Here is a 22,196-nt window from a genome sequence, read left to right as displayed (position 1 = left end):
AAATCAAAAAAAATTTGAAAAATCGAAGCTTAGATTTCTGTGCGCAATCTATCTCGCTCCCTTCATGCCAATTTGCAGCCCTAACAAAAAAATATTTGTCGGAGGAGATAGGTTTTGGGCGAGTACATGTCGAACATTTCAGAAACGGTTAATTGAGAATATCTCTAAGAGAAAGAGTCTGATTTTGATGAAACTTGGGTGAAATGTGTACAAGGTGGCGAGCATGTACACAAAAATGAATGGTTGCTATGCACACATCCGTTGCTTAGCAACAGTTAAAATACTTTATCGTACGTCGTACACTTATTGTGGACTATACAAAAAAAAATCAATACCTCCGAGGGACCTGTTTTTTTTTTGTGCCCAAGGAGAATGTCTTACAGCACCACATAAAAAATACAAGCCAGCGGACGTAATAAAATTGATGCTTTCTGCACTCAATTGAACCTAATTCCTTCCCATCATGGACCGACACGTGGCGCTGCTGAGCTGGATCATGTACTCATTCCTGAACAATATACAAATTACGAAAATCTCCGATACATGCATAATCCAACTTTCGCTAATTTGTACTCTGATCATCGCGCCGTGGCCATTCGATTGTCAAAGAATGAAATTGATTGATAGCATGTACATGAATATCGGCTAGTCGCGTCGGCCAGCTTTCCATCCCGAGCGAGCAGCCATGTCGCCTACCGGGTTGTTTAAATTATTTCTGTCATTGTTTTCAGTTTAGTTTTGTCCGGCAACTTTCCGAGAGCCCCACTGTTACGAGCTAACGATTGTACCATTTTTCGGTGTTCTGATTTTTCCCAAGTTGGAATATTTTCAACTCATTCAGTGAACATGTGTAAAAGAAATAGTTTTCACGTCCGCAATTAGCAATTGAATTTCGTCAGCATGCAAACCAGTAACTTACCGGAAAGATAAAAATAACAAGATTGGAGAAACCATCCTGATTAAACAACAACTTGATGTACACCTTGAAAGAGCAGCAGCCGATGCTCTGTTTAAAGTGCGTATTGGCATGATATGTAATGAACGAAGAGTTCGTTTTATAGATAGCATGTATACGAGAGACAAATAACCAAAATAAATTCCAGAATGACAAATTAAATTGGTAAACAATATGCTGTTCGGCAGAGTTCCAACTGTTCGTGGAATGCGGCACTATTCAGGCGGGGTGGGAGCCGTGTGCAGAGCCGGAAGTACGTCACGGCGAGTCTCCGTTGGATCGTTCTTGTTCCTCGCTGTTTCCGGTTGTTATGCTGTCACGGGCACACGGTGTTGGTTGTATCCTCACAGCATCGTGTTAATGACCAATTTATGTTTTTGTGTAAAAGCTGTGTTCACTTCGCGCATTTCAATTCATCTCATGTAGCGGGTTTCGTATGGTAAGTTGGCGTAAAAGTAAGCGTCACTTGAGGTATAAGTTATCCTCACTGAATAAAGTTCTCTTCAAGTTCAAGTGAAGTCGTAATCCAATACAGTAGTAGTTAAACGTACGTACCATAAATCGCATATTTCACCGTTAAATTTTAATTTCTACATTAATAAATGTCATTATGTCGCATTGTCCTCGTTTTTGAATGTTTTTTTTTTAATTTTTCATTCGACATTTTATACTTCTGACGTACTTGCAGCACTAATTCTCGTTGAATTTGCCTAAATTGCGATTGGGGCCTAACGGTTGCTATGGAAACTAGTGGGGGTGCAAAGGTGTTTTCAAATTGGATCAAAAAAGACGTGCTTTATTTATTTGTCTAAATTTTGTGCGATCAGGTGTTATAATAATTGAGGAATTAGGGGGAAGGGCCATGGCCCCTCCCTTTCTGAAGTGATCTGGTCATGGGGAGCTCAACTTGAGTTAACAGCATGGTCCTTATGTTTCCTGAAGTGTTTGGTCTGTATGTGGCTGTCGGTTCACTTGAGAAGATTTTAAATTCAGGGAAGGGGCTTTGAGGCCTCCTTTCCGGGGGAGATACGGCCATGAGGAGCACAACTTGAGCTGTTCGGGCATGGTCACGATGCGTTGTGGCGAGTTTAGTCTGGATCTGTCTTGCAGTTTCTGAGAAGAAGATTTTTGAATAAAATTCAAATATTTGGGGCAACACCCCCCCTCCCCTTTCGTCCCCTCTCTCGGGGGCACATCGAGATGGGGAGCACAACCCGGTGAGACCTTGCTGTCCTGATGCATCGTAACAAATTTGGTCCATATCGTTCAGGTAGTTTGTGAGAAGATGTTTTAGTCAAATGATAACGGATGACCAGACACTGGGACCCACTCAATGAGCTTATTTCGGAGAAATAACCTAATTATTTACAATCTTGCACCATGATTCAGGCCCATGGACTTGGCTTGGATATTTAATATTTGAATTTCATCTTTTAATAATTGGGGTGTCTTTGTTCGTTTGCCCCTTGTCTGCATATGTACACAGGCATGAAGACCGAAGTAGTAAACGGCTCTACCTGAGGGTTGGTGTTACCTCCCGGTGATGTCTGAGGTAAGTGTTGTGGAGGTCAGGTCTGGCCTCTTCCTTGGAACCCGCCAACATGCGCTCTGCGCTCGACTGGTGTCCTCTCTGCGGTTGTCTCACATCCTCACTCTTGGTATTGAACCTCTTGAGCCTGCTGACCTGCCATCATCCATTCCTCCATGGAAAGCTTCAGGAGGTAGACCCACAGAAACACAAGAGCGGGATGAGGCTCAAGAACACCTTGTAAGCAACCAATTAGACAAGTCTGAAAAGTCCACAGAAAGGTCCCCTAATCACAATTTAAAAAAGACCGTCAAAGGGGCAAAGTATCGCCGAAAACCTGTGGCAGAGCATTCTGTAGCTTGCTCCAAAGTTCCTCCGGTATCCCGCTCATTTTCTTCAGACACTGCTTCTTGTGACCTGCCGGTTTCCCTGCATGTGAAGCCACAAACCAAGAGAAATGACTCCGCCAAAGAAAGATGGGAATTGTGCTGTAATTTTACTGAGCCTTTGGTGGTAGATTTTGACACCAATACATCGGTTGATGAAAGACAGCTGCAGAAACTGCAAATTGATGCCAAAGAAACTTCTGTTGCATCCTGTCCTCCACAAGCATTCCACTTCCTGTTGGATGAAGAAGGGGCAGACCTGTTAGGAGTTCTTCCCGGAGCACTGGATTACATCGATCAAGCACTAGCCAGTGCCGGCCGGATATTGGTACATTGGTGAGTCATCTATATATAATGGAGAGGTATGTTTGTATGTAACATCTACCCCAAGTGGATTAATGAGGGCACCCCAAAGTTGTGCATGTGCAAGTTTCGTTTGATTCCATCACATTTTGGAAAATAAATAAATAAATAAAATTTGCCCGACCTGACATTTTCTTCCTTTTGGGGGGTAGGGGGTGCAATTGGAATTGTTGGAGTTATCTAACTACGATGTATTATACATGCACATAAGCCGAATACATGTTTTCGCTTCATATATGTAACGCGGGTCAATTTTATTTTCGGGTGCGATCGAAGGAGTGGTCTGTTTACTATACACCGCCCAAATAAAGGGATGTGTCAGAAGAACGTGTGGTATGCTTGGAACAAGATTGCCTGCTGGGTGGGTGTTCTGATATGGTATTACTAATCATAAAGATAATAACATGACCCCCCCCCATCCCCTTTCGATGGTGGCTCCTGTAGGGAGTGGTTGCTTCTTGTTTGTTTAATTCATTAATACAGATGTTAGCTGTCGGCATTGAAATGTGTCTTCTTGTCAGTTTACTCTTTTACAGTATTAATTGCACTCTGTTCTTGCGTGTGGCAGTTTAGCTGCTGGGTAGCTGTAATTTCTTGGAAGCGTGGCTGTGCCACTAATGCTCTGCCCCTCTACCAGTATACTGGTACTCATTTCACCGACATCAGAAGCATGACAGGCTGTCAACCCCACCTGGTGTTAATTCAGCATCCGACACGGCTCGAACTCAGGACCCTATGATCCTAAGCCAACCACCCGAGCCACGAAGCCAACACCAGGCTTATTTTTGGCATTGGTGAAGGCTTACAGTTAAGCTTGAATACTTCTCAAATGCAGGATCTTCATGTTAGAAGACATCATTATGCTTTTACATGAATTGTAATCTGTATTATTGAGGTCTTAAGCTGTTCCCTCATAGGATTTCAAATTTGCTACCCCACCCTGCCCCTCAAGGTTTCTCCCACTTCCACTAACTGAGCTTCACCACACTACTGAAGACCCTGTTCCCATCCTTCTGCAATTGCTCTCCCTTGCTGTGCTGCATCTATTTGTCGTCCCTCTGTTTTTGCTTTGTTTTATTTTGTCTGTTAATAAATTTCCCTTGTTCTGCTCTTCCAAGAACATTGATGGATGTATGGATTTTTTTAGGATTAAATTTATACAAAGACAATCGTGGACAACAGACAGATCAACATTGTAGATATTATTTTAAAACTTAGATCCCAGCATACTAAGCCATGGGTTCAGATGGTGTATCTAAACAGTCCAATTAGATAAAATATTTCATACAAATGATGATGTTGGACGGGTCATGATTTGGCATTTTCGGATACTTTTTATACCTCCGCAGCCAAAGGTGCTGGAGGCATTATGTATTCGGGTTGTTTGTTCAGCTGCGCGTCCATTCGTGCGTGCGTAGCAGATTTTCGTTTCCACGATAACTTGTGAATGGCTCAAGGGATTTTGACCAAATTTGGTACAACTATGTTCGATGATGCAGAGATGAACTGATTCAACTTTGGGATCAAAGATCATTTGACCTTTAGCTGAATATAGCAGATTTTCTGCTTTGTTACCAAAATAACTTGTGAACTACTGAAGGGATTTCGACCAAACTTGGCAAAAGTATGAAATATAACACATCAATTAAATGATTCAATTTTGAGTTTTACAGGTCAAAGGTCATGTGTTTTTGAAAATCATTTTTCAGATCATAACTCGAGTTAGAAGCAGTGGTGTTTTCTCTCTTTTACTTATCTCTCTTTATGTGACCTTTTTACCTTCGCAAACTTTGTTGCGAAGGTTATGTTTTGATCGCTGTGTATTTATTTAGTTGTGAATATGTGTGTTTGTTTGTTTGTTTGTTATTCGCATAACTCCAAAAGTATAGAACTGAATCGCAGCAAATTTGGTGGGATGATTGGTTATTATCTGAGGACCATTTCATTCGATTTTGGGAGTGATCGGGTCAAAGGTCATGAAAAGGTCAAAATCGTCTTTTTACCATAGCACGGTCAATTTGTATCCAATTTGCATGCAACTAATGCCAAAATGTTCAGAATTCAATGCCCCATCTTGTGATATGTGACATGACACAATGACGTAATAACGCTTATTAGCGGTTGGGAGTCAAAGGTCAGGGGGGGTCACGACATTGCAAAATGTGCGGTTTTAGTCATAACACGGTCAATTCTTATCCGATTTGCATGAAACCAACACCAAAATGTTGACTGTTCTGTTCCCCACACTCTAAACCAATTACAAAATTAAGAGTACAAAGGTCAAGGTCGAGGTCATGAAAAGGTCAAAATCGTCATTTTGCCATAGTGTGGTCGATTTTTATCCAATTTGCATGCAACCAATGCCAAAATGTTGTGAATTCAATGCCCAATCATGTGATATACGATATGACACAGGAAATTTAGCGTTTTTAAGCCATCATAACACAAATGAGATGGCAGATGTGGTATGGGATTAAATACCCTCACAATCAACGGTTTCTGGGGGGTGGGGGGGGGCAAAATGTAGCGTTGGCGAAGGTATGCGCTCTACTGAGTGCCCGTTCTAGTCTTTCTCATGTGACCTTTAGTTTTTCGTGTCAAATCATAATTTTTTAGTTCCCTCCACCACCAATGATAGATGGAGGTTATGTTTTCACTCCTGTTTGTGTGTCCGTCTGTCTGTGAGCAGGATATCTCAAAAAGTTATGGACGGATTCGGATGAAATTTGGTGGACAGGTTAAGTAGGTGACACAAATTAATTGGTTAGGTTTGGTGAGTATCTGGACACTAGAAATTTTAAAAGTGATTCTTCACCATTGAGAGCAACTATGGCCAAAAACGATATACAGACAGGCCTCGACTTGCGTAAGGGTTCCGTCCCTGGAACCCTTATGTAAGTCAAATTTTGTGTAAGTCGAATTTAATTGAGTAAAATCTGAAAGAAAAAAAGAAAAGGATTACATAATTAATTGAACATTTATATGTACAGTACTAGCACATACCTTACTTCCGAGTGTTGACTTGCTCGGGTGAGGGGAACTTGCAGGAGGAAGATGTAGGATGAGTTGAACAGAGGTTGAAGGCTTCGGAATTGGGGACTCTGTAGAAGGTTTACGAAGAGGTCGAGGGTGGACTGAATGGCGGCCTTCTCATCATAAATTATTTTGTAGCACGAGAGGCCATCTTAGAGTATTCTACTGATGTTGGCGAAGCGTTCAGCATTGAGTACATCCTCTCGAGAGCAAGCAGTCCTACATCAAAATTCTTGAAGGCCTTGGCCAAGTCCTTCGTTGTAAATCTCTTTGGAGGTTCGACGATGGCTGTGCCATCCAAGCGCTCCTCTTCGGCAGCCTTCTCAGTCTCCAACTCCATGAGGTCATCATTCAAGAGCTCCTCCGCATAGCTCTCGAGTAACACCTCAACATCGTTGACCTCCACCTCCAGCTTCAGTTGATGCACCAAGTCGACAACTTTTTGGGCCACATCATCCACAGTTTCAGTAAAGCCCTTGAAGTCATGGACAAATTGCAGGCAGAGTTTATTCCAGACACCATTCATTTTCAAGGTCTTTACCTCTGCCCAGGATGCTACAATGTTCTTGATGGCATTGTGAACATTGTAGCCTTTCCAGAACTCCCTCAGCATCTTCCCATCCTTTTATGAAATTTATTATTTTTATTATTACTTCTTTTAATGGGTGCTTACATAAAGTTGAGTTTACTTATATCAAGCGGGGGTAACCTGAGGACTGCCTGTACTGTTATCACGCGAAATCTCAAAAGGTTATGGATGGACTTGGAGAAAACTTTGTGGACAGAGTGTGTGACGAGGATTAATTTGTTATAGTTTGGTGAAGATCTGGATCCGTATGCGAGAATGTTTTGAGTGATTCTTCACCATTGAGAGTTAAGGCCAAAAACATTATATAGCTTGATATTTGAAAACTTTGTGGATAATTTATGACAAAACCTGGTGGATGAATTGGGTATGTGACAAGAACAAGCCGATTCGATTTCGGTTCCTGTTTGGATGCAGATCCGGCCTATCATTGGGATACAAAACGTAAACTGTTCTGCCTGGCGGAGGGATGCACTCTACCGAGTGTCATTCTAGTTAATATTTGAATCTGGTCTTGCAGTGACTGAGCACATCAAAAGGAAAACAAGATGTTCCCATCTGAACCCATGGCACATGATGTTGAGACTCCAGGTTCAAATATTTTATACTGTGTCTATTTGCCCATTATCTATCAATGTCCTTGTAATTAATTATATACTGTATGTGCAAACTCCAACATGAGATTTAAACCACTGGTTTAAATCAAAAGATTGGAAGGCCTATTTGTTGGTTGAAAAATGTTTTTAATCAGAAGGATTCCTTGTTCATGTTTGTTTTGCAGTGAGAGCGGAGTGAGCCGTGCTCCTGCTGTGATAGCAGCTTGGTTGATGTTTTCTGAAAACTTGTCACTTCCCACAGCTTTGCAGCACCTAAGGATGCTGCGACCAGATGTTGAGTGAGTGAACTATGTGCGTTGGCTGGGGCAATTGAGACTGATGACAGAAAAATTAAGATGAAAGTTAATGAGAAACTCGATTTCAAGATGGAGGATTGAAACGGAGTTTGTTGGTCAGGAAGAGATGAGGAAAGGTTTTTTTTTATTTTCTCTCTCTTTCTCTCTTTCTCTTTCATGTTTTTAAACATTGGGGGGGGGGGGCTACGCAGGGGTTCCAGCACATGCTGTGCATTGAAAACGTTGAAATCTTGCAAATATTTTCAAGTGTTTTTTGGTGTGTTTGTTTCTTACTCTTAAAGCCAAGCCATAGCACCTCGAGGCCCAAACTTTTGGATGGAAGTACTTCAGAATCTGAGCAAGGTTTTAAGCTACTACGCGTCGGCCTTGATGTTCATTTTGAGGCCACCAAAGGCCCTATAAAGTATATATTGGAATATGAGGCCAGGCAGTGCTGCTGTAAGCCCGAAGGAAAAGGTAACCATCATGACACCAATAACTCCACAGCTTTTCAATGTCCAACACATCCTAAACCACCGTTGGGAAATGCTCACCCAGCTGGGCATCACTGGGTAGATCCTTTAATTATATAAATAAAACTGCATATTTACAATGCTGGAGCTTTGTTCTTGATTATCCCAATAGATATTTGGTCCTACTATTGGCACAATGCTCGGAATATACTTTTGATGTGTGTATGTCTGTACAATTATCTTGTTCCCGTTTGCTCATCGGACATATTTGGTCCCTGGCCGACTAAAGGCCCAGTCACACCTTGACGTTTTAGCCAACGTATGCCGATTTTTGAAATATTTTTCTAAAACGCTGGCACACGTTGAATACGTTATGGGTAAGTTTTGATAAAATTGAGAGCACGCTGAAAAACACTGCCATACGTCGTTGTACGCTGGCTTTAAACGTTGTACTTTTCGGTTGTCCTCAAATTTTTGCATGCTTGAAATTTCACTACGTATGCCGGCGTATGACTCACACGTTCCGCTACGCTGGCTACAAGTTGTATGCACGGTCTGCGATCGTTGACAGACGTCAACACATGCTACTTGAAAGTTAATCATAAGTTGAGACACGCCGAGGTAATGTGTAGCGTACCCGAAACTTATTTCTAACCTATGATTAACGTGTTGTTGGCACGTTACGCGATCGTTGCCACACGTCGACAGACGTTACTTTTAAGTTACTTATAGGCTGAAAGACGTCGGTATAATGGATCGTCCTTGCATCAGCGTCCACGGCCACGACCAGGACACTTATTTGCAGCATTCTTCAAACTTTTCTTCAGCATGACGATGATGTTCACACTTCGATGTCTAGCTTGGCTATGATTCCAATTGTCCATCGGCAGCGTCTATTTAAAATAGTCGAGTTTGAGCGTTTTAACACGTTCAGAAGAAACGCTTCAGATTTCCAAACCCCAGCGTCAAAAAACAAAGGCGAGTGACAGCAATTTAAATCGTTCATTGTAAACAATGAAAATAGTTGAGTGGTACCGTTTAAAAGTTGTTGAGTGTAAAAAAAATCCAATTGTTGAGCGCAAGCATCTACTTTCAATAGTGGAGATGCAGCCATTTAAATCGTTGAGTGGCAGCCTATGAATAGCAAACCCCACGTCACCGGCAAAGATAAACTGCCGCACGATATGGATAAGTTAGGCTATCGTTGGGCATAGTTTGTGAACGCCGGCTTCACGATAATTATTCGTTGGTATACCGTATCTATAAGTTATCGAAGCGCTCTATGCACATTATTAGTTCATTGTGCATTTGTCCAACCCGTTATGAATAGACCTAAATCGTAAAAACAAGCCATAGCTCATTGTTGAAAAAGCCCCATAAAAAATTAGCTGCGAAGAACTTCGAACAATGGTGCAAAGATGTCTCCTACCCGTGGACACGCGGACGCAAGGAGGATCCATCATAACCCACACCCTCCCCCTCACACTCACCTACTACTGCCAACATGAACAAACTACTACTAATACTAATACTGATACTGATACTGATACTGTTACTGCTGACATGGACATCGACTCAAAAAGGACTCGAAAACACTGTTGGGTTCCCCTTTTCTGAACACCATTTTTATATACCAATTCCCAAAATCGCTGGGAACACGTCTTTTATGGCAGTTGTAAGTTAGAAACACGTTAATTAATTTTTTTGTCGACCGGAAGACGTCATCGGAATACGTCTACATACGTCGATGTGTGTTGGGACTACGTAAAGAATTGGTTCAAAGCACGTCAAACATAAGTTAGAAATAAGTTTCGCGTAAAAAAGACATTACCGCGACGTGTTTCGACTTATGAGTAGCTTATAAGTAGCCTTTGTGGACGTGTGTAAGTGTCCACATATCGTGTGTACAACTTATCCCCATCGCATGCGGAACGTGTGTCATACGCCAAGTACGTCGTAAAATTTTGAACATGTTTAAAATTTCTTGACGTACTCTACTTACTACGACGTATGATAGCGTACTTTAGCGTTCTACTCACGTATACCAAACTTACTCATACCGTATTTGACATGCCCCAACGTTTTAGACACATTTTTCTTAGGTCGGCATACGCTGGCAAGATCGCCAAGGTGTGACGGCGATGTTGACACTTCCATTTCTACGGCAGTTATGATTCGAATCGTTGTGCGTCAGCCTTTTAATAGGCTACGTCACGACATCGTCGGCGATGCGTGCAACGCGCTATGCCTAAGTTAGACTATCGTTGGGCATAGGTTGTGTAGGCCGACAACAGGTTCAGCATTCGTTAGTATAAGTTATCTATAGCACAACAAAACGTTCTGTGTCTGTTACTAATGCGTTATACATAAGACCAAGTCGCTATGAATACGTCCGAATCTTTAAAAAAAAAAACATCAAAAGTTCAATGTAAGCCAGCGTTTTACATACATTTTAATACGTTGCCATCGCTGGCTAAAACGTCAAGGTGTGACTGGGCCTTAAGCACATGCATTGCTTTATTTAAAACAGATATTGTAAAAGCATGCAGCACATATGAAGATTGATATCACCATAAATTAACAAATGTGGGAGTCAAAAGAGTGCAGGTGTCAGAACAGCCTAATACCAAAATTGTGAGCGTTATCGATGTCGGGTAATTTGCACAGGCCGAATGCTGGATTCATCTCGCAGCTTAAGGTGGTGGAGTCAACTGGATGCAAGTTCCAACTTTCCCTGCCCATTATCCGACAGCATCGTTTGCAGACCTTGGTTCCTCGAGGCAGCAGTAAGTGTGTTGTTCACTCAAGTCTTGTGTTTACATCTCCAATTCACTGTAGCATGTATGATATAAAATTTTCTCCTTCCCTATTTGTTACTTGTGAAATGGAAGATTCGCAAGTATTGTTTGTCTGTATGTCAATCGCCTATAGGTCACAATTTAAAACCGAGCTTCATAAAACTTCACCAAGTGGTAGACTTGGTCATCGGCAAGAAGCCTATTCATTTTGACGTCAAGCAAGGACCTTGATCACAACATAGGCCGAACGTCAAGAACTTTGTCAATTTTCTAAAATCATCAATTTTCATCTGATTGTTCAATTTTCATTCAATTTTCATCAAAACATAGCTCACCAACTTAGGTGCATTTTAAAAATCCTCAGTTTTCATCCGATTGAGTTGAAATTTGAAGAGGATTTGCATGTCAGGTCACTGAATTCAACCACCAATTATTTTTATGGTCAAATTTGTTACAGGGATTTTGCAAATATCGGGTTCTGCATGACGTCGTCTTCTTGTTATTCCGTTTGCCTGTCAATCACCGAAAGGTCTTTCTTTTTTTCTTTTTTTTTCTTTCATGTTAAGAAACCATTTTGTTTTTATTATGTCTCTTATTATGAATTGTCATTTTAAAAAGAGCAAAATGGCTCGGAATGCATGCCAACATATTTTTATTTACCATTCCCAAGCTCCCAAAGAACTTCCGCAAGGTTGTTTTGCTGAGGACCCCTCAACGACAACTACTGAAGAATTGTACAGATGTCGACGTTGTAGGTACATCGTATTTGATATTGCACTGTTTTGTTCCATTTTAATGACAGACTGAGACCAACTTATTGTGCATTGTGTTTTATTATATCCAATTTTTTTTTTATTATAAAAGTAGACGTGCAATCAATAAGCGGATACTCATTTCCTCCTTTGATGAGATTGGCACTGAAATTTTATGTGACACATTTACAGTGCCTTCAGAAAGGATTCACACCCTTTGACTTTTGTCGCATTTTATTGTGTTACAGCTTGAATTCAAAATGGATTACATTGAAATTTTTTGTCATTGATCGACACACAATACCCCATAATGACAAAGTGAAAACATGTTTTTGAAAATTTTTTGCAAATTTATTGAAAATGAAATACAGAAGTATTTAATTTTTATAAGTATTCAGCCTCCCCCCCCCCCAAGTCAATATTTCATAGAGGTGCCTTTTGCAGCGATTCCAGCTTTGAGTCTTCTTCGGTATGTCTGTATCAGCTTTACACATCTGGATTTGGGGATTTTCTCCCATTCTTCCTAGAAGATTTGCTCAACCTCTTTCAAGTTGGATTGGGAGCGTCGGTGAACAGCAATCTTCAAGTCTTTTCACAGATTCTCAATGGGATTCAAGTCTGGGCTTTAGCTGGGCCAGTCAAGGACTTTCACGTTCTTGTTCTGAAGTCATTCCAGTGTTGCTTTGGCTGTATGCTTGGTGTCATTGTCCGATTGGAACGTAATTCTTTGCCGCAGTCTGAGGTCTTTTGCACTCTGAAACAGGTTCTCTTCAAGGATTTGCCTGTATTTATCTCCATTCATTGTTCCCTCTATCCTTGCAAGTTTCCCAGTCCCTGACACTGAAAAGCATTTCCAGAGCATGATGCTGCCACCACTATGGTTCACGGTAGGGATAGTGTTAGATGGGCGATGAGCTGCACTCAGTTTCTGCCAGCCGTAGTGCTTTGCATTCAGGTGAAAGTGTTCAATTTTCGTCTCATCAGACCACAGAATCTTTTGCCTCATGGTCTCAGTCTTTCACGTGCCTTTTTACAAACTCTAGGCTTGCTGTCATTTGTCTTTTTTTGAGGAGTAGCTTCTGTTTGGCCATTCTCCAATAAAGCCTAGATTTGTGAAGTGCTGCCGAGATTGTTGTCTTTCTGGCAGGTTCTCCCATCTCAGCCAAGGAACTTTGTAGTTCTGTCAGAGTGGTCACTGGGTTCTTGGTCACCTCCGTGACCAAGGTCCTTGCTTGGTTGCTTAGTTTGGTTGGACGGCCAGCTCTAGGAAGAGTTTGCTTAGTTCCATATTCTTTCCATTTCCTAACGATGGAGCTCACTGTGCTCTTGGGAACTTTGAACTCTCTATAAATTGTCTTATACCTTTCCCCAGATCTATACCTCCTCACAATTCTATCTCGGAGTTCTACGGATAGACAGTTCCTTGGATGTCATGGTAGAGTTTCTGCTCTGACATGTGCTGTCAACTGTGGGATCTTATATAGAACGGTGTGTTTCTTTCTAAATCATGTCAACTCAATTGAATTGGCCACAGGTGGACTCCAATGAAGTTGTGGAGATATCTCAAGGATGATCAAAAGAAATTGGATACACCTGAGCTCAATTTGGAGTGTCGTTGCAAAGGGGTTGAATACTTATTGATGCAAGAAATTTCAGCTTTTCATTTTTCATTGATTTGTAAAAATCTTATTTTAAAAAATTCCACTTTGACATTATGGGATATTTATTATGACCATAGTTCAGTTCACCTAAATGGTGGTTTTGGTCCACATTGACCTAAATGGTGGTTTAGTACTCATTGGGGTCGAATAAACTCCAGGTGTACCATTAGAAATTGGGGTCACCAATTATAGAAACAAACCCTACAAAAGGTATAATCCTCCCCCGATCCTGTAGGGTGTCAATAATGTGTGTAAGCAATCCAAAGGGAGATGTTGCCATTCCGATAGTAAAGCAGTCTCCAAGTTTGCCAGGGTCTTTTCGGAGCATCCATTTTGTTAATTCCACACACAAGAATGTCCCAAACATGCTATATTTGATTTTAATCTGGGCTCCCTGCTGTAAGGGCAATGTTGTGATGAAATTGTTTCGCAAGTACAGTAAGTCCTCGTTTATCGCAGGTTCGATTTATCGCAATTGAATTTTTGTGACCAAAATATTCGTTTTTTCACATGTTTCACTTATTTACAATCCTTTTGTAAGAAAAAAAATTCAAACCATGCTCACGAATTACTTCCTGCTGAGCAGCTGTGAGAAGAACTATCTAGGATTGGCAGAAATGCGTTTTCACTCCACTGTGCATGAACAGTATCCCTCTGTGCCCGCTTTGTAGGGAAGACTATTAGTCTGCAAAGGACATTGTGTTGAGCCTTATGTCTGTAAAGCAGTACATGGAGTTTTCATTGCAATTTTTTTTTTATAAATCACACCAAATTGTGCATGAGTACCAAGAGACCTGCCAGTGCTTCGCCAAGCACACCTCATATCACAAAGTAACAACAGAGTGTAACTTTAGCAGTGAAGTTGGACATTATTTAAAGACCTGAGTGTGGTGAAGGAACAACGGAAATCAGATGTGAACATGGAATCGCTGCATCTAATGTGCATTTGATTGTTTAAAGTTCTCTGAAAATATAGAAAATAGCCGAGACTGTGACCAGTTCGAGAGTGACTAGACTAACGAGAGTCAGAGACAGTGTCATGCAGAACTTGGAACATTTCTAAGTGTGTGGATAGAAGACCATGATCAACGGAATGTTCCTTTATCTCTTGCTGTGATAATAGAGAAAGCCCATACTTTATAGAGTGACTTGCGTGCACAAGAGGAGGCTCAAGGACAGGATCCATGTGCATAAACCTTCACGGATAGCTGGGGTTGGCTTGAGATATTTAAGAGGCACGCCAACCTCCACAACCTGAAGACCACGTGTGAGGGAGCGAGCGTAGACACGGCAGCAGCAGAAGTGTTTTCTACAAAGCTTAAAAAGATCATTGAGGAGGGTGGTTACTTGTGTCAGGTCAGGTTGTCAGGCCAGATTAGATCTGTGACTTGCTACAGGTGCCATGTAAACCTGTACTAACGTGTTTCATGGTCGGGATGTCTGTGATTAAACCATCTAACCCACCAGGTTTCCTGGTGAGGAGGGTGTTTGGACATGGACACCCAGCAGGATTAAAAACAAATCCTGTCAAAGGGCGGAGGAGCTCTTTGTGAGCCAACAGCCATCCAATCTAGTGCCCAACTGTGTCTGCAGACGACTTCCTGCAGTTGGGTTACCTTTTTAGGAGGTTGGTGGCAGGATTTGCACTCCGGCCACTGTAAAACCCTTTATTCCGCAAAACCCACAAATGCAACGAAAACTGAAAACCCACTCTGTAGGAGTACTCCCTGTGCTGCTGCCCTTCACAGGACAGCTCACTGGATTACGGGATCGGGGCAAAGCCTCCGGGACCCCCATTTCTTGACGATAGGAGGAAAATCATGGGGTAAACCTCCAGGGTCAGATTGCGGTGGTGTGTGGCGGAGTGGTGCCGAGGTGTCGTCCACCAAACAGCGGTCTCCTTGGGTTAACCCAAGGCGATCCCTTCGGGCAGGTGGCTTGAATGTCCTATCCCTTAGAGAGTATGATCACCTGACTGTTATCATCTGAGCTCAAGCGTTTGAACACTGGTATTGCAGCACTCTGAGGTTCAGAGACCAGATAGTGGTGAGCGAGATCATGGTGGGTGGTTACACGTACTATTGGTCTGGTCACTGTGATGGTTACCATACCCAATGAGTTGCTGTAGTTGTGTCCAGTAAGCTGACTCCAATGATAATTGAGGTAACACCGGTCAACGAGCGTATTGTGGCTGTGGAAATTCACAGGTGATGCTCGACAACGAGTGGCTGTGGAAATTCACAGAACACCATAAAGGTTCCGAGATCAGTTATGCCGGTAAGTCTGTGTTCAGATAGGTTTCCCCACCGTTGTTTAGAGGGGATTATTCGTGTTAACAGGGCTGTGATCTTTGAGGTAGCCGTTTTTCTTTTGCTATTGTTATTTTGGGACCAACCACCAACCACAACCCAATCACCACCACCAACATCGCTCTCAAACAACCGCTTCAGACCCATGGTCCTTCCACCACCACCACCACACGCGCCTCTCAACAAACCACGCCATCCTCATCACCTCGACCACAACACCAACCACAATTACGCCAATCACCTAACCACCTTCCCCGCGACGCCAACTACCAATCACCTTCTCCCTAAACCACACCACAACCCTCTCCGCTCATAAAACCGTCTCTACAAAGGAAAAGAAACAAGGGATTCCAAGAACGCCAAGGAAAAACAAGAAGGAATTCCGATGGCGCGCGGATTTTCCCGCCTGTTTTTCCGTGCTCCGCAAATGGGGAGATCGTTCGTCATTGGTCGGTTCATAGGAGTGAGGAGCTGGAAATGGGTAACGCCTCCTTTCTCGAAGCTTCCCGCAGGAGTTAGAAGGAGGGCGGGGCGATAAGCGAGGAGGAATAAAAGGGTGCACGGAGCGACCGCGGAGAGTGGAGTCATCGGGTGGAAGTCTGTCTTGGTCGGGATCTTCGGCTCGTGGTCTTCTTGGGGGCCTGACTGTGGAGAAGCGGTCCGTGGAGCGACCCATTTGTCGGAGCTCGCAGTCGGTGGGGAGTCTGGGTATGGCACCAGGGACAGGGACTGGAGGCGCCGCTCTGCCAGCTGTGTCGCGCAAACCTGCGCGTCCGTGTGAAGAGCGCCGGAGAGAGCTCGCCGGCCCCGTGGAAGGCCCGAGTCAGCCGCGGCTATCCTAGCTGCCGTGGGGACAGATGTCGCGACTCGTCCATCAAGGCACATCAAGGGTGCAGGTAACCTACAACGGTCTCGTGGGGCCCTTTCGGTCACCAAGGCCCCACGTTATAAAGGTCCACGGACCCCGTCTGACTCCCTTGTCTGTGAGGGGGTCTTTGCTTTCTTTTATTTTGAATGAATGTTGGTGGCGCCGTCTATAAGTAAAACTGTGTAAGTGCTTGTAAATGATAATTGCTGACAGACGGTTGTAGTGCTTTCACCTTGCTCGTGTCTTTGTCCCCGTCCCGTGCATGATTGTTTTACTGCATACGTGTTTTCATTGCTTTGCCTGTATACGTGTTTTGTGAATAAATGTGCTTATTTGAATGTACCCCGTTCGTTGCGTCCTCTTTCCCTTATTGAAATGCCATCTCGCATTGCGGAATAGTAGTTGGGTTTTAAATACCCGTTAAATAGAATCGGATCCGGCGATGTCGGGCGATAATACCCGCTCGGTTATCTCATAACGGAATGGACCGTTTGAGCAGTTCATGCCCAAGCCGACCTGCGTTGAGGTACGGTCCCTCGGTAGGTTACCCGCGCGAGTACTTAGGTATATCGAGATTCCGCGATTGACCCTATTTCGCGCGGCTCGAATACGGACTGGGCCGTGGTGGGGTTGAAAACCCACCCGTGACTGGTTTCTGGCGTTGTTCCAGAAAGTCACGACTAAATTGTCCGTCCGGTGGGCGACGCGGCTGCTATTAGAGAAACGCGGTCGATCGCACGCCGGCGGGCGCAAATTCATAAAAGTATTATTCGACGGATTCGTCACTCTTTGGGTGTCATTTCCCTGGTCTCTCTATATGCTCTGACTGAGGCGAGTGATCTCACCGTGAAGGACGCATTCTATGCCATGCTCGAGTCTGTGGTTGATCAGTGCCCCCGGCGAGATACACTTCAAGCCTTGGGGGATTTCAATGCATCGACTGACACTGATAGGGATGGTTATGAGACGTGTTTGTCTCCATGGGTCTGGAACTGTGAACGAGAATAGCACTAAGTTCCTTGACTTTGTAAGAAGTCGTGGACTTAGGGTGCCTTTTTCATGGTTTCAGCTTCCAGAGGCTTATCACTGGACTTGGGATGCCAACACTGGTGGTGTGGCAAAGGAGATTGACCATGTGCTTGTTGATGGTCGCTGGAGGATGATCCAGAACTGCAGGGTCTACCGGAGTGCTCAGTTCCTCAATACCGACCACAGGCTTGTAGCAACTCTGATGTTGCAGCTTAAATCTGGGAGAATGGTACCATCCCAGCTTAGGCTGTATGTTGGCAAGCTCGAGGATGAGAGGGTTGCTGAGGAGTTTGTAAACAGGCTGCGTAGGGATTTGGGGGGTCTGGGTGCTTTGGGAAATTCTAAAGAGTTGCGGAGTGACTTCAAGAACACCATCCTTGATGTTGCCGATGGATGTCTTGGAGCTCACTGAAGGGTGAAGAAGAATTTTCTCTCAAGCAACACTGGATACCATTGACCAGAGTCGCAGGGCCAGGCTTAATGGCAGAGCTGAGCTGTTCAGGGTGTTGAGGCGTAAAACTTTACGCGCACTGAAGGAGGACAAGGATGCCTATTTGCCAGGAATATGTGAGGGGGTCGAGCATCACCTGTGGTCAAGTGATTCTTGTCCTGCTTACAGGGGAATCGATGTATTGCGTTCCTCCAAGTCCATCCCGCGTTGTACTGCAGTTACAGCAGATAGTGGTGGGCTCTTGATGGAGGAGTCCGAAGTGAAGGCCCGCTGGGTTGGTTACTTTGAGCGGCTGTACCAGGCTGACCCACCAGCTGTTGAGTTTGATGTCAGGTGTGTTACAATCCCTATTGCTGACCCTCAAATTAACTGTGATCCACCTTCATTTGTAGAAACAGGCTGCGGTGAACCAGTTGAAAAAAATCTCCTGCGATATATGGCATCCATGCTGAACTTCTAAAGGCTGGTGGAAATGTTGTACTCGTGTCGTTGCATGCAGTTCTGTGCTCTGCCTGGAACACAGGCATCATCTTAACTGACTGGAAGAGGGTCCTTGTTGGCCCCCTCTGGAAAGGGAAGGGTGATCGCTAGGACTGCAACAACTACCGAGGGGTGACGCTGCTCTCATTGCCAGGCAAGGTCTTTGCTCAGATAATTATTGATCGGGTTCGCCACCATCTGCTTGAGCACCAGTGCCCAGAGCAATCAGGCTTTACACCAAAGCGGTCAACGATTGACCGTATCCTTGCTCTTCGGGTCCTCATGGAACGCAGACAAGAGTTTCGGCAGCGGCTGTTCACAGCTTATTTTGATCTCTGCAAAGCGTTCGATTCAGCGAATTGGGATACCCTCTGGAGAATTTTTGGTCTTCGTGGGGTGCCACCAAAGCTGAGTAATCTGATGTCTGACCTATACTCTGGTAGTGAGAGTGCTGTGAGATGTGGTGATACCATCTCTGACTTATTTCCAGTTGTTACTGGAGTTCATCAGGAGTGTGTACTGGCCTCCACACTTTTCAGCACTTGTATGGACTGGATTCTGGGGAAGATGTCAGAGAGATCAAGCTTGTGGTGCTTCATTTGGGAATGGCAAGATCTCTGACCTTGATTTTGCAGTCGATGCAGTCATCTTTTTGGAGACTCCAGATATCCTTTTTGGGGGCCTCGAGGTGCTGAATGACGAGTCTGAGCTGCTGGGATTATGGGTTTTCTGGGTCAAAACTAAGATCCAGGCTTTCATTGACATCTTGGATGCTGCTATCTTGCCTGTTTGCGGTGAGGACGTTGACGTCATGGAGAGATTCACTTACCTTGGCAGTAATATTCATGTCCCTGCTGGCTGTGTGCCAGAGGTCAATAGATGTCTGGGTCAGTCCTGGGGAGTCATGGATTCACTGGTTCACTGGTATGGTGCTATCGGTACTTTTGCAAGAGGCCAAAAGTCTGAGTCTTCAGGTCCTTGGTGCTTCCAGTCTTGCTCTATGGATGTGAGACTTGGACTCTGACCAGGGATCTGAGACGGACATTTCATTCCTTTAGAGAATCCTTGGTCTCTTCTGAAAATCCTTGGCTATCGCTGGTTGTACTTTGTGTCCAATGAGCGGTTGCTGAGAGAGACACAAATGAGATTTGTTACCTGCATAGTCCGTGAGCGTCAGCTGCTGCTATATGTACATGATTGTGGCTCCTTTTCCTGACTGATCCTGCTCACCAGATTCTCTCAGCAAGGAAGTCTCGTGAGTGGAGGAGGCCAATGGGCCAACCACGTGCCTCGTGGTTACAGCAGGTTGCTCAGCATCTCAAGGAGATGTTGATGGGCCAGGCATCTGCCTGGGGAATGGCCAGACCGAGGCCCCTGGAGTACCGGTGGAAAGTAGACGGAGCGACACGCTGCTCTGGCACATGCTCCCATTCCTGACCTGTTATGCACCAAAACAACTTTTCAACATCGAGACTGGGTTGTTTTTGAAGAAAATGCCCTCCCGCATCAACATCACAAAGGAAGAGAAGACTTTCTCCAAATTTATAGCGGCGAAGGACATGCTAACCTTGATACTTGGGGTAAACACCCAAGGTGACGTCAAACTCAAGCCGCTCATGAGGTACCACTTGGAAAACCCATAAGCGCTAAAGGGCGACCTCAAGGCACAGCTTCCTGTTCTATGGGTGTCAAATCCTAAGGCTTGGATGACTGTATTGGCATCCCAGTACTACGTAATTAATTACTTTTCCAGCTTCGTTGAAAATTACACCAAGGAGAACAATCTCGCCAAGAAAGCTTTGCTTCGGCAATTTTGTGATTTCATCATGGAAGACTGGTGCAATAATGTACAGGTTGTATTTTTGCCATGCAATACTACCTCACTTATACAGCCGATGGACCAGGGAGTTATTGCTACATTTAAAACTTGTATGTACAGTATGTGTCATCGACTCTGAGAGGATTTGACCTCGGAGGCTGAAACTTTTTGGGATAAATGAGGACATCCTGAAGTTGTGCGTGTGCAAATTTTGTGATTCCATCAAGTTTTTTTTTTTGTTGTTGTTTTTTTGTTGTTTTTTCCCCATCTTAGCATTTTCCTCCTTTGGGAAGGTGGGGGTCACAAATTTTCAAAAATTCTGATAAGGAGGCCTAATTCGAGAAAATGTCAGAAAGTAAAAGTTACAGGAAATTGTCAATTTAGTTTGGGTGGAGCTATTCAGATCTTGGAAAATATTGAATTGAATAATAATTGAAATGGCAAATATTGAAAATCTGGAATTCCTGGAAAAAAGGAGAAAAAACTTATTTTGAGAAAATATCTTGTTTGCAGCAAAGTAAAATTTCACTTCACAAAAGTGCATCACAATGCCAAGAAAAAAAAAAGCCAAAAGCAGCACAACGAGAAAAATATTGCATCCCATTTGTCAGAATGCAAGACAAAGGCATCAATGAGAATCAGCCCAGCAACATGAAAAACAGCTGAAATGTTCCACCATCAGGTGGGTATTTGCTAGTCCTTATAATATGCTATCTTTGGACTTTGGTTTCTGCAGGCTTGTGTGAAAGTTTTTTTTTTTAATACCCTTACTGTGCTGTATGTATTGGATGTGCAAGTTTGCCTTGGTCGAATAATTCATGGAAAATATAGCCCGGGTACAGTGTTCGAGGCTGTTGCATACGAAAGAAGAAGAAGGAGAAGGAGAAATCGATGTTAAAGCTCAAGTGTTGGACACATTATCATTTCCAGCAAGAAGAAATAACCTTTAAAATGCAAGACTTGGTTTTCTTCTTTCATTCACAACACGTGGCTGCAGGTAGCATCATTTGCTTGAGGTGCAGCTGTGCCGCTGATGCAGTGCCTTCTGCAGGTTAGAGCAGGAATTTGTTTATGGTACTGACGATAGCTTGCCTACTCTTCACGAAAGACCCTATGGGACCTTTAACGTCCATCGACTAATATCAGCAAACAGGATGCCCAGTTTAGCGCGGGACAGCACACACATTGATGAATTATCCTGCCTGCATTAAAAGACGTGTTCCAGGTTGATGTCCAGATGCTTATTTTCTCCGGATTGGTGGAGAGGGATCCTGTCACAGCTTGCCTGATGGAGGGTGTATAATTATCCTGCACAGAATGGAGTTATCTGTCAAGTGATACAATTGATTTTTACATCTTATCTGGAGAGTTCATACGTTCATCGGCTCTCGGGTGTCTTGCCAGCCTACAGGCTTTTGGTTCAGTCTATATGCTGTTTGTTACATTGTATCCGGGGTACTTTTATCAAATGCATGAGTTGCATAACCAAACACATCAGCTATGTTAGATTTAGAATAGATTGTATTCACTGTACATTTGTCACCACTGCAGAAGGTTGTTTTATTTCACAGCAATCAAATTCTCTTCCACAGACGCATCCTTTTCAAAGCATCCAGTTTGATTTCTCACTTACCGGGTTCTGGTAATTTTGCCAGCAACAAACGACATGTCCCTCTGGCTGTGGACACCACACCATCCCTGGTAGCTGAACCTCCCCTTTGTTCCTCATGGTTTGTCGAGCCACTGGCTTGGATGGAGACGAGTCTACTAGGTGTTACACAAGGTCAGGTGAGAGGACATTCCACCCTTTTTC

The 22,196-nt window shown here is 43.6% G+C and overlaps 1 protein-coding gene across 6 annotated transcripts in view; it reads left to right on the top strand.

Annotated features, from left to right (window-relative positions):
* Nucleotides 1-1,237: 1,237 nt before the first annotated feature.
* DUSP12 (dual specificity phosphatase 12) overlaps nucleotides 1,238-22,196 on the top strand; it is a 30,476-nt gene continuing 9,517 nt past the window's right edge. For 2 of the 6 annotated variants that reach the window (XR_015049119.1, XM_085845441.1), the window contains exons 1-6: nucleotides 1,238-1,394; nucleotides 2,442-3,205; nucleotides 7,633-7,746; nucleotides 10,884-11,002; nucleotides 11,685-11,769; nucleotides 21,976-22,171. Coding sequence is in view for 5 of the 6 variants with exons in the window: in XM_085845441.1 (XP_085701567.1) it covers nucleotides 2,499-3,205; nucleotides 7,633-7,746; nucleotides 10,884-11,002; nucleotides 11,685-11,769; nucleotides 21,976-22,171 (1,221 nt within the window). In the remaining variant the exon portion in view is untranslated. Of the gene's footprint in view, nucleotides 1,503-1,548; nucleotides 2,226-2,441; nucleotides 3,206-7,632; nucleotides 7,747-10,883; nucleotides 11,003-11,684; nucleotides 11,770-20,896; nucleotides 21,066-21,975; nucleotides 22,172-22,196 lie in introns of those variants that run through there. The other 4 variants (XM_085845445.1, XM_085845442.1, XM_085845444.1 and 1 more) reach the window with 4 other exon arrangements.

Source organism: Eptatretus burgeri, chromosome 11 (assembly GCF_056783735.1).
Source record: "Eptatretus burgeri isolate ZD-2024b chromosome 11, Ebu_testis_v1, whole genome shotgun sequence".
Lineage (NCBI taxonomy): Eukaryota > Metazoa > Chordata > Myxini > Myxiniformes > Myxinidae > Eptatretus > Eptatretus burgeri.
Note: the sequence above shows the minus strand (reverse complement) of the source record. Positions and strands in the feature narration are given on the sequence as shown.